Here is a 12,516-nt window from a genome sequence, read left to right on the forward strand (position 1 = left end):
TCATAAATAATTTATTAAAGCTGTACAATAAGTTAGATAAAGACATATGGAAGCATAATGTACGTGTGCTCTGGCAATAGGGACGGCTCAAAGTAAGCAAGATATTGCGGAAATCATAGAATCTGACCTCAAAACCACAATTGGGGGTTTGGGTGGGACAAGTAAACATGAATTGACAAAACCTTTTTTTATTTTGATACGAAATGCAATCCTTTTATAATATGAACCAAACATCAAGTTGCACATAAGGAAATTTAGATGAAATGATAAAAGATCTCTTCTAACTCAACTAATGATCTTTGTTCGAATTATTCTGCAAAAAAGAATATCCAATTATTAAAAAAAAGTCAAGTTGCAATTTGCAATAGCAAATCATGGAATCTAAATACTATTGCTAATAAGAATAATAGTAATAGTAGATAGGAAAGTGCTAATAATGATGATGATAATGATGAATGAGAAAGTTTATAGATGTTAATAATTTAGATTCAAACACATACAGGAAGTTTCTCACCAATTACACGACAATATTGTATTATTTTTTCCAATAATAACCAACAGACAACAGGTAATATGATTTTGTTTATAATTTCTTAAAAAAAAAAAAATCTATTCTGTTTATAATCATGAGTTTTTTTTTTAGAGAATAATCATGAGTTTTTGGGGACCAAAGTTAGATGTTATCATAATACTATGATTCCATTTTATTTTATTTTTGAAAGAATTATGATTCCATTTTATAAACACTCTTACTTTTGTGACATATATAAAAAATAGTTAGTTTTTGTCAAAAAATAAAATAAAATAAACTTGGATTAGGAGAAGAGTAACTGTATGTAGTCACATGCATCTCAGTCATTCGATCAAAGTCAGACAGTTCAAATTTGAATGTGGATTTTAATTTTCTTTAATTCTGAAGAATCAAGCTTAAAACTAGAAAGCCTACTATCAAAATAAAATAAAACAGTGAGAATAGAAAATGAGCTCCATGAATCGGTTGTAAACAGTGATATAGCAAAGATGTTTCTTTAGATGACTGATTAAGAGAAATTATTATTTTTTGACAATTGATTGGAAGGAATTTTAGTTGGTTGGCTCTATTAGCTTGCCATTTAAAAAATATCTATAAAATATATACTTAATATAAATATTTTTTGTTGGGGAAATAGGCACTTTGGTCCTGAATGAGTGACGAGTAGTCACAATAGTCCCTCAATGTGTCGAAATTGTAAAATAGTCTCTGATTGTGCACTTGGTTAGTCAAAATAGTCCTTGATATTAAAATATTTCGTTAATATTGTCATATTAGTCCTTCAATAGACTTACTTGTTGTCATATTAGTCCTTATACATACTTACTTATTGTCATTTTGGTCCCTATATCAAAATGGTTATTGTGAGTATTAAGGGAATATTTAAGCTTTAGGGACTATTTTGAAATTTTGATACATTTAAGGACTATTGTGACTACTTGCTACACATTCAGGGACCAAAGTGACTATTACCCCATTTTTTGTTTACGCTTAGGCTCCAATAAAAAAAATGCTAGACTTAGACTAATAAAAAACGATGTCATCGTGAGCTTAGCTCAGTTGGTATGGACAATGCATAAAATATGCAAGGTCCAAGGTTCAAACCCCGCCCACCACAAAAAAAAAAAGATATTAAATTCGATAGTTTGTCCCATATATGTGTATCTAATAAAAATATTATAGTAAGTATTAAAATAAATTTTTGAAAAATTATATGAACAAATTAATAATGATTTCGCAACAAAAAAAGACAAATTCTACTGTACACCCAACATATTTGAGTGTACCAGTACATCAAACACTTAAATCTATAGTTAACTGAGTTGTTTTAAAAATATTATAGTAAGTATTAAAATAAATTTTTGAAAAATTATATGAACAAATTAATAATGATTTCGCAACAAAAAAAGACAAATTCTACTGTGCACCAAACATATTTGAGTGTACCGGTACATCAAACACTTAAATCTATAGTTAAATGAGTTGTTTTTTTTTAAGAAAAATATTATTTTTTATCATTTAATTATAATTATAATGATTAAATCTTATTCACCAAAAGTGTCAACGAAATAAAATTGATTTTTTTTTATTTTTATTGTTCATAATAGAGAACTTTGATTATTTTATATGATAATATGTAAAAAAAAAAATTAACTATGATTCTTATAAACAATGAATGATGTGTTTTTCTTATGAAATTATATTTTCTAAAATATAAATGCCGACAAATAACTATTTATTTCTGAAAATTGATCATCTATACATTTAGGAAGCAAGAGTATCTGTACAAGTGTACATTTATTTCTCAATTTACAAGTGTACCGTAGAAATTTGCACAATTTTTTTTCTTTCAAGGAGGGTGATATACAAAGATTAATGGGGGAGGTTGCAACTAATATAGGATACTAATAATACATGTTCGGTTTGATAGAGGTGCATGTATAACTAATTTTGTTATAATTGTGTTGTAGTTTTATACTGTGTGAACTTTTCAATATTGTGCAATTTCACTTGTCTTCCATAATATTTTTTTCTCTCGCTAAACCAGAAGAGAGGACAAGCATTAAGGAGAATCAACGACATTCTTCCATAATATTTCACTTCATTTGAGGGTAATAAAACAAATAATTACTAATTTCTTGGATATCTTTTATATTAAAAGTTTTACACATTTGATAATCAAGACAAGATACACACGGATGCACAAAGGCACAAACAACAAGTGCATACACAACACAATAAGGCGTCAGATTCATAATTCGCACAAGACACTCAAAATTTTAAGGACAATTTCGAGTCTTCCTAATTAAAAAGTATAATTACTTTCGTCCCCCCTTAACTTAATTTTAGATAACGATTTTGTCCTTCAACTTTTTTTTTTTACGTCACTTTTGTCTTTATGATCAATCTGCATATGAATTTTCAAGATTTAAATATATAGTTTTATTTCGATTCATGCTCTTAGTATTCAAATCTATGGTCCTTCACTCCTATTTTCATATACATTTTAAATTTAATACTTGAAAAATCATACGCAAATGGATTAAAATGACAAAATTGACGTGAAAAAAATGTTAAATAACAAAATCATTATTTGAAATCAAATTAAAGGACGACGGAAATAACTTTTCCTAATTAAAATGATCTAGTCATATACTTTTTAATTAAATTAAATGAGCTAGTAATATCACTACCAAAAAAAATGAGCTAGTAATATGCTTTGTTTTTGTCAACACAAATTGAGATGTGATTAGGAGACTCATATTTTAATTTCCAAATTCATAAACAGTTTTTGAATATAATCTCAGCCCAATTACATATAACAAAAAAAAAAGTTTGACGATTAATTACAAAACATGACTACAATCTATACATAAGCAATAACAAATTAATGCACCAACCCAATCTCATATTTATCTTGCCAAAAGGAATTGTAAGCATGTTCTTCCATATCAAACCCATCATCACAAACCATTAAATGATCAAACATCACATCTTTCTCATCTCCAAAAGAGTCTACAGCCTCCCAACTTCCATCATCAAATTGGAATAATGATGGTATCAAGTCCATATCCACCCATTCAACTCCAAAGTCATATCCCTCATCCACCACTTCTCCTATGTTCCATGATTCACTATAATCTTCTTTAAAATTGCTCTTCATATTGTGATCCTATGCATGTTGAATTATCTTGACCACCACCCATCTTACTTTCAGTTATTTCAGCCTCAAAAGATCTTATTAAACTATCTAACTTTTCATCATTACTCTCACCACATGGTAACTCATCCATTAGTGACATGAGAAGATCACCTTTGATATCCACATCACAAGCAAAAGTTTCACAAACTTGAGAAGCCATTTTGGTACAAATAATTAAAATGGTTTAATTTGTTATGACTGTTAAGAAGAAGAAAGGATGAACAATAGTAAAGAGAATAGAGAAAAGAGAAAAAGGCTTAAGATGAATTAATTGTATGAGCAAGGGAAGTTAGGGTTTTATATAGGCACTTATGAGGTGCCATGTCACTTCAAGAAGGGGACAATACATCCATCATGGCCTAAACAGTCATGTGCACATGAACACACAAAAACAATAAGTATATGATATGGGTGATCATGTTGCATATCAAATTAGCAATATGGCATAAATAATTTATTAAAGCTGTACAATAAGTTAGATAAAGACATATGGACGCATAATGTACGTGTGCTCTGGCAATAGGGACGGCTCAAAGTAAGCAAGATATTGCGGAAATCGTAGAATCTGACCTCAAAACAACAATTGAGGGTTGGGTGGGACAAGTAAACATGAATAGACAAAACTTTTTTTTTGGATACGAAATACAATCCCTTATAATGAACCAAACATCAAGTTGCAATAAGGAGACTTAGATGAAATGGTAAAAGATTTCTTCTAACTCAACCAATAATCCCTGTTCAAATTATTCTGTAGAATTGTACTCAAAGAGTATCCTATAAAAAAATCTCTTCTAACTCAACCAATGATCCCTGTTCGAATTATATATTTTGCAGTTGTACGCAGAGAGTATCCGATTATAAAAAGAAAGTCAAGTTGCAATTGCAATAGCAAATCATGGAATCTAAATACTACCCTCCTGATATAAATAAGGGTCATGCTAACAAGTGTCCTAAAGACATTGTTTAAGCAACCCATAAAAGGTATTTTGATCTTGAGAATACAAGTCAAACACTTGCAAAAAGTAATAAACACACAATTTTTTATGTAAAAGTTTATTCTTTTAATTATTTAAACAATACCCTAAAGATACTTGTTAGCATTTTTTTATAATAGTAATCGTAAAAAGAAAAGTGCTAATAATGATGATGATGATAACGATGAATGAGTAAGTCTATACTCCCTCCGTTTCAAAATATAAGCAAAATTTACTAGCAAAATTTACTTTAGAAGTAAATTTTGCTTATATTTTGAAACGGAGGGAATAAATGTTAATAATTTAGATTCAAACACATAGAGAGGAAGCTTCTCACCAATTACCCGACAATAGTGTATTATTTTTCCAATTTGATGATAACCACAGACAACATAATATGATTTTGTTTATAATTTCTTAAAAAAAAAACTATTTTGTTTATAATCATGAGTTTTATGGTACCAAAGTTAGATATGTTATCATAATACTACTATGATTCCATTTTATGAACACTCTTACTTTTGTCAACTATACATAAAAAGGGTCATGTTAACTTGTGTCCTAATTAAGGACACAAGTTAAGAAACTTAAAATAGAATTAAGTAATAAATTTTATATTGAAAAGATAACTTTTAAAAATTTTAAGACATTGAATGTACAATTTTTAAGAAAGAACTTTCACATTTGGTTTCTTAACTTATGCCACAAGGGCATAAGTTAGCATTTCCCATTAAAAAAATAAATGGTTAATTTTTGTCAAAAAAATAAGATAAAAAATTGGTTAGTGAATTTGAAGTGTCCATTATACGTCGATTTTTCTAAAATATCCTTTCTTAAAATATTTTTTATTTTTTTTTATGACAAAGACGGCTAAAAAGCCCTCCTAAAATATTCTTTGATTTAACTGTCTCGGATCTTTAAAGCATTGCTCAAATGAATGGTTCATCAATCCAATATTCAATTGTAATAAATTATTATGGGATCCAAATAATATACTCATAACCTTTTTTCATATCCCATATTTTCAAGAAGAGGGTTAACCAAAAAAAAAAATTATCAAGAAGAGGGGAGGGATACAAAGAGATGAATTGATCCCTTGTTTAGTCATTGGATCCAAGCAGATTTTTTTTTGGACCACTCCAAAGAGAGGTTGTTTAATAATTGATGAATAATTAAATTAGTTCACTATTTAGGAATCCAAATAGAGCAATTGATTGATGAAAATAACATAATCACACGTCGTTTTCATATTTATTCTCAATATTTTTGTATTTAAAAATTTAACTACGGTAGATACCTTGCGATGTTCAAGTTAAAATTATTATAAACAATGTGCACAAACAAATATATAAGTATGGTTTTTCTATTGCAAATTTGCTAATGTTAAGAAGTTCAAAAAGTAAGTATACTTTAGAACATGTGTATTTAATATTAAATATGTATCTTTCTAATAAATAGTTGTTGTTTTTCAATAAAAAGTTTTTGCATTTGAGTGTTTTAACACGTGTAATATTGCATATGTTCATCTATTCAAAAGTTGAAGGGTGATTAGTCGTCTGCAAATTGCTTTTAATTTGTGAGTGATAACTTCCAAAGTATTTATGCATATTTGATCAATTTGGATTAGGTGCAGAGTAACTGTATTTAGTCACATGCATCTCAGTCGTCTGATCAAAATCTGACAGTTTAAATTTTAAAGCAGAGTAACTGTATTCAAATCTACGGTCCTTCACTCATATTTTTATAAGCATTTTAAATTTAATGCTTGAAAATCCATACACAAATGGATCAAAGTGACAAAATTGACGTGAAAAAAAATGCTAAATAACAACATCATTATTTAAAATTAAATTAAAGGACGACGAAAATATTTTATCCTAATTAAAATGAGCTAGTCATATGCTTTGTAATTAAAAAGAGCTAGTAATATGCTTTGTTTTTGTCAACTACAAATTGACATGTGATTAAGAGACTCATATTTTGATTTCCAAATTCTTAAACAGTTTTTGAATATAATCTCAACCCAATTACATATAACAAAAAAAAAGTTTGACAATTAATTACAAAACATGACTACAATCTATACATAAGCAATAACAAATTACTGCACCAACCCAATCTCATATTTATCTTGCCAAAAGGAATTGTAAGCATGTTCTTCCATATCAAACCCATCATCACAAACCATTAAATGATCAACCATCATTTCTTTCTCATCTCCAAAAGACTCAATAGCCTCCCAACTTCCATAATCAAATTGGAAGGATGGTACCAAATCCATATCCACCCACTCAACCCCAAAGTCACATCCCTCCTCCATCACTTGTCCTATGTTCCATGATTCATCATAATATTCTTCAAAATTGCTCTTCAATTGTGACCCTATGCATGTTGAGTTATCATGGCCACCAATCTTGCTTTCACTTATTTCAGCCTCAAAAGACCTTATTAAACTATCTAACCTTTCATCATTACTTTCATCACATGGCAACTCTTCCATTAGTGACATGAGAAAATCACCCTTGACTTCCACATCACAAGCAAAAGTTTCACAAACTTGAGAAGCCATTTTGGTACAAATAATAAAAATGGTATAAATTGTTTATGACTTTGAAGAAGAGGAGAAAAACTAGAATGAACAATAATAGAGTGAATAGGTAAAATGGCTTAAGATGAATTGATTGTATAAGGGAATTTTGGGTTTTATATAGGCATTAATGAAGTGCCACGTCACTTCAAGAAGGGTACATTACATCCATCATGGCCCAAACAATCATGTGCACATGAACACATAAAAATAATAATTATATGGATGGATATGGGTGATCATGTTGCATATTAAATAGCAATATGGCGTAAAAAAAAAAAATTAAAAAAAAACTAATTAAAGTTGTACCATTCTTTCAAAAAAAAAAAACTAATTAAAGTTGTACCATAGATTAGATTAAGAAATATGAAGACATAAATAATGTACGTGTGCTCTGGCAATAGGGACAGCTCGAAGTAAGCAAGATATTGTGGAAAATGGAAATCATAGAATCTGACCCCAAAACCTCAATTGAGGTTGGGTGGGACAAGGAAGCATCAAACGACAAAGCTTTTGCCAACTCAAACGTCAAGTTGCAATTGCAATAGAAAAACAGGGAATAGTCTAAATTATTGAGAAGTATGAGGTGACTTATAAGTTGTATATTTTGTTTAAACTAAGTGTGAGTTGAGTGGTATATAAGTGAGATGATCGGTAAAACCTATATTAACGGGTTAATATATGTTTTGAGTAAAAATATAATGTCCAACTCATTTCTGTAATTATTCATGGTTTAATCTAGATGATCGACCAGACTCCTCTTATCATCCAACATTAAATAATAAAAAAACAATGATGATGAATGAGTTGTTAAGAAGTCTACATATGTTGTCCCCCTACAAAAAAAGTCCATAAGTTTTTTTTTTTGGAGAGAAAAGTCTATAAGTTATAATTCCCTAAAAATATATTAATTAATCAAATATATAAAGGAAGCTCCACAGATTAACCTACAACAATCTATTGTTTTACCATTCTATAATAGCCACACACAACCTATACTCTCTCTGTCACAAAATCGTTTCACACATTTTATGAAAAATGTATAAATGAAAGAAACAAAGGATATCATTTTTATACAAGTACTCTCATCATGTATTGATCTATTTATCATTACCATCAATGCAAAGTAGAAAAATCCGAACATGAAGCAATGAAAGTATATTTATTACAGATTAGAGTTGGAAAAAAAAATAATGTATTGGAAATTGAAAAGTCAATTATTTTAGGACAAATTTCTTATGCAAATGTCAATTATTTTATAACCGAGGGAGTAATATGATTTTGTTTATAATCATGATTTTCCGGTAAGAAAGTTAGGAGATATTATCATAAGAGTATGTTATTTGAATAACAATTTTTTGGATAACTTAGAACACCCACATTCATGCCACCTAATTAGATCGTATAAATGGATCTCACTTAATTTATTATAGAGAAATGATATTTTGACAACCACTTTTTGACAACTTTTGGACAACTTTCTCTCTCATACTCACATGATGTTGTTATCTTCTCTCTTCCTTTTTCTCTCTCCATTGTTTTTGACCAATAAGAAGTGAGAAAAACAAGGTTGTCAACAAAGTTGTCATCAAATAGATGTCAAAATATCAATACTCTTTATTATATTACTTTATACTCCCTCCATTTTAAAATGTGTGTCACTTTAGCCAAAAATATTTGTTTCAAATTGAATGTCACTTTACATTTTCAATACAACTTTAATTTTTTTCTTCCAACTTTACCCTCAATAAATACTCCAACTTTTCTCTCACACAATTTTCAATGCAATTTTAATTTTGTCTTTTCCTTATAAATTAAGGGCAGTTTAGTAAAAGCGTTATATCCAATTATTATTCCATTCCATTTTTTAATCTGTGTGTCAAAGCCTAAAGCGACACTCATTTTAAAACAGAGGGAGTACTTCTTAATTATTTAAGCAACTCAACTAAATTTTTTGAATATCCATATCACTCATCCAAAACTCTAAAATATGTCTCATTTATATTTTACGTTAATATATAAATTGTCGCATTGAAACCCGTTAATTCAATTCTATCAAATTGCATTTAAAAGAAAACAACATATATTTACAATAAATAAAAATATCCAAAAAAAAAATAATAAAAGCAAATTAAAAATATATGAAATAACAAGCTACATGACAAATAAATTATACTAGAAAAAATTCATAAAAGTTAAAATGTGGCCTAATGACAAGTAATTTTACGTTATTTTTAACATATTTTTCAGTCAATTTAATAGTGTTTTGACCTAAATAAGAGGAGTTTTAGATCAGTTGCTTATGGTTTAAGAGACAATTTGTAATATTTTCATATCAAGTAATGTAATTCTAGTTCTTCTCTAAATTAAACGATTCTTAGATGTTTTCGATGTACTTCACTGAGAAATCATGTAATTCGGAAAAGCAATACACCTCATGAAGAATTGGGAAGACATGGAATGAAGATTCAAGAGGTCTTTGAAGACATTACAAGTTGGAGAAATTCTATCCCAAGTCCCAAGACAAATTTGAAAGAAGAAAACACTCAAAAAGACAAAGAAAAAGGAAAAAAGCACACTTGAAGCAGAAGCCACATGTCCCAGGTGTGAAAAATAGTGCTGAAAAGCCTAGTTTTTCAACCCAAATCGAATTGGAAACTTTTTTTTACTAATACAAGAGGTATTATTCACAAATTCTACTCCAGAACATGGCGGTTTAAGAGGAAGGCAAGCGTTAGGAGCATCAAATTAGAAGTCTCTCCTCAAACTTTATTTTTAGAGTATGTTTTATTTCTTTTGTAATTTTTTTAGTTACCGTGAGTAAGTAAACCCTAATAGATTTGGGTTTTAAGAGGACCTTTTATTTGTTTATTAGACCAATTTAATTCAAGCCTTTTATTTAGTTATGTTTTGAGATCTGTTCAATTTTTATATGCAAAGATCTTAATGCTTTTATGAATTCTAGAGACTGTGACATACCTAGAGCCTCTAAGATGGGAGGAGTTTCCGAACGTTGCATTATAAACTTTATTATGTCCCCTTAGTAAGATATGGTTAGGCCTATCCATTTAATCTACTAAGGACAAGTTAGGGTATGTCGTAAACTTCTAAGATTCATAGGCGTAGGTGGATCCTTTAGATGACAAATTAGGATTACCAACTTTGTTTGTATTTCATTTACCGACACGAGAGTAAGTCTCGACCTTAATATGTTGGAACAAAATGTGTTTAACAATGAACCTTAAAGAGTTTTGATGATAACAAGGTATTAAAAATTGTAAATTGGACTAGCTAATATTTGTTCAAGTGTACAGGACCATAATTAAAAAGTTACATCATCATTGGTTCTGAATAAGCAAATAAACAACAAAGGAAACAACAAAATTTGAAGCTTGGACGCTCCTGAAGGCAACTTGCTACTGAAGAGAAAAAGCGCTCCTGAAGTTAAGTCGCTTCTGAAGTAAGAATAGTGCTCCTGAAGAATAGTACTCCTGAAGACAAGAGGTCCAGAAGTCGTATCATCAGAAGCTGTATCATCAGAAGCTGCATCATCAGAAGCTGCATCATCAGAAGCTGCAGAAGCTGCATCATCAGAAGCTGCAGAAGCTGCCTCATCAGAAGCCATTTCACCAGAAGCTGAATATCAACTGGATTTGCAAAGATTCAAGAATTGAAGAATTATCACTGCAAAAGCTGTCTATTGGATTCGAAAACACAACAAAGGATTAGTGGAATTTTGCAACGGTCATTTCAAAGGTGTTTGAAGGCATGTGCTTGCAATTTGGACAAAAGCGTTGACATTTGTACGAATTGTACAACCACGTTCTCCACTACTCTGTTTTGTGTCCACGCTGCAAGACAAGAAAACAGCTCCAGAATACGGCTTCGCCTGCATAGATGTTCCTTTGGATAAGGAATGGATTTCAAATTAGTTCTTCATAGGACAACAACCAAATCAGGCAAAAGTTCAAAGGTGAAAGATCAAGCTTCAACAACGACTCTTTGGTGTGCTGGCAATTTCACAACGTCTCTTTCACACCTCTATATAAAGGAGTGAAGACCTAGAGATTTGGTAATGCTGAACGACAGACTCTCAATTTTTTTTCAAGTGCCAAATCTCTGCTGAAATTGTTCTGCATTCACTTAGAATTTCTGTGTCTCAAAGTCATTTCTTAGAAATTCTTAAGTCCATTGAGTCTGTATCTGATTTGTATTGTGAGCACCTCTGATTGTATATAAGTGTTCAACCTTAAACAATTTTCTGTGTAATTTTGTTTAGTTAGGAAGTCTCTTGCAGTTGTGCTTGAGCAGGAAGTCTCTTGATTGTGTTCTTGAGCAAAGGAAGTCTCTAGCTTGTGTGCTTGTGCAAAGGAAGTCTCTTGCTTGTGTGCTTGAGCAATTGTAATCAGATATTACTCTTAGTGAAATCTCCTTGGAAGTGCAAGGGGGACTGGACTACTTCCGGATTGTGGAAGGAACCAGTATAATTGCTTTGTGTCGTTCTTCCTCTCTCTCTCTGTTTTATTCCGCTGCATTTAGATTTTGATTATCACTTCAGAAGCTGTCTCACTTAGCTTCTGATCAGTGTGTTCAGTTTTTAGGAGAAACGAAGAATTTTTCAAAACACAATTCAACCCCCCTTCTTGTGTTTTTCTCACCTTCAATTGGTATCAGAGCCCTGGTCTGTTGTGTCTCACTTAACCGTGTAACAGTCAAAGATCTGAGAAAAACATGTCTGGTCCTATTCCAACTCCTACTGGTTCTGGTGATACTAGCTATAAAAATGTTTCACATGATTATAGTGATAGTAAGAAATCCAGTGTTGGAAAGATTCCAAAGTTCAATGGAGATGCTGATGAGTTTTCTTGGTGGAAAACCAACTTCTATAGTTATATCATGAGCTTAGATGAAGAATTATGGGATATACTAGAAGATGGTGTTGGTGACTTAGTTCTTGATGAAGAAGGAGCTGCTGTGGATAGAAAGAGACATACTCATGAACTGAAGAAACTCTACAAGAAGCATCATATTATCAGAGGAGCTCTTGTCACTGCTATACCCAAAACAGAGTACATGAAGATGAGTGACAAATCCACTGCTAAAGCTATGTTTGCTTCACTCTGTTCTAACTACGAAGGCAGCAAGAAGGTCAAAGAAGCTAAAGCTCTCATGCTTGTACATCAGTACGAGTTATTCAAGATGAAGGATGATGAAACTATTG

General features: G+C 30.5%; 1 protein-coding gene and 1 pseudogene across 1 annotated transcript; both read right to left on the reverse strand.

Annotated features, from left to right (window-relative positions):
- Window positions 1-3,295: 3,295 nt before the first annotated feature.
- On the reverse strand, window positions 3,296-3,993 carry LOC146949239 (uncharacterized; annotated as a pseudogene).
- A 2,676-nt stretch (window positions 3,994-6,669) lies between these two features.
- LOC146949240 (uncharacterized) lies at window positions 6,670-7,393 on the reverse strand. Its single transcript, XM_085745333.1, has one exon. It carries the CDS (start codon window positions 7,275-7,277, stop codon window positions 6,810-6,812), a length of 468 nt encoding a protein of 155 aa, XP_085601459.1. The 5' UTR covers window positions 7,278-7,393; the 3' UTR covers window positions 6,670-6,809.
- Window positions 7,394-12,516: the final 5,123 nt, after the last annotated feature.

The sequence above is a fragment of the Medicago sativa genome, chromosome 2 (assembly GCF_051527215.1).
Source record: "Medicago sativa cultivar Bolivia chromosome 2, Bolivia_mono, whole genome shotgun sequence".
Taxonomy (NCBI): domain Eukaryota; kingdom Viridiplantae; phylum Streptophyta; class Magnoliopsida; order Fabales; family Fabaceae; genus Medicago; species Medicago sativa.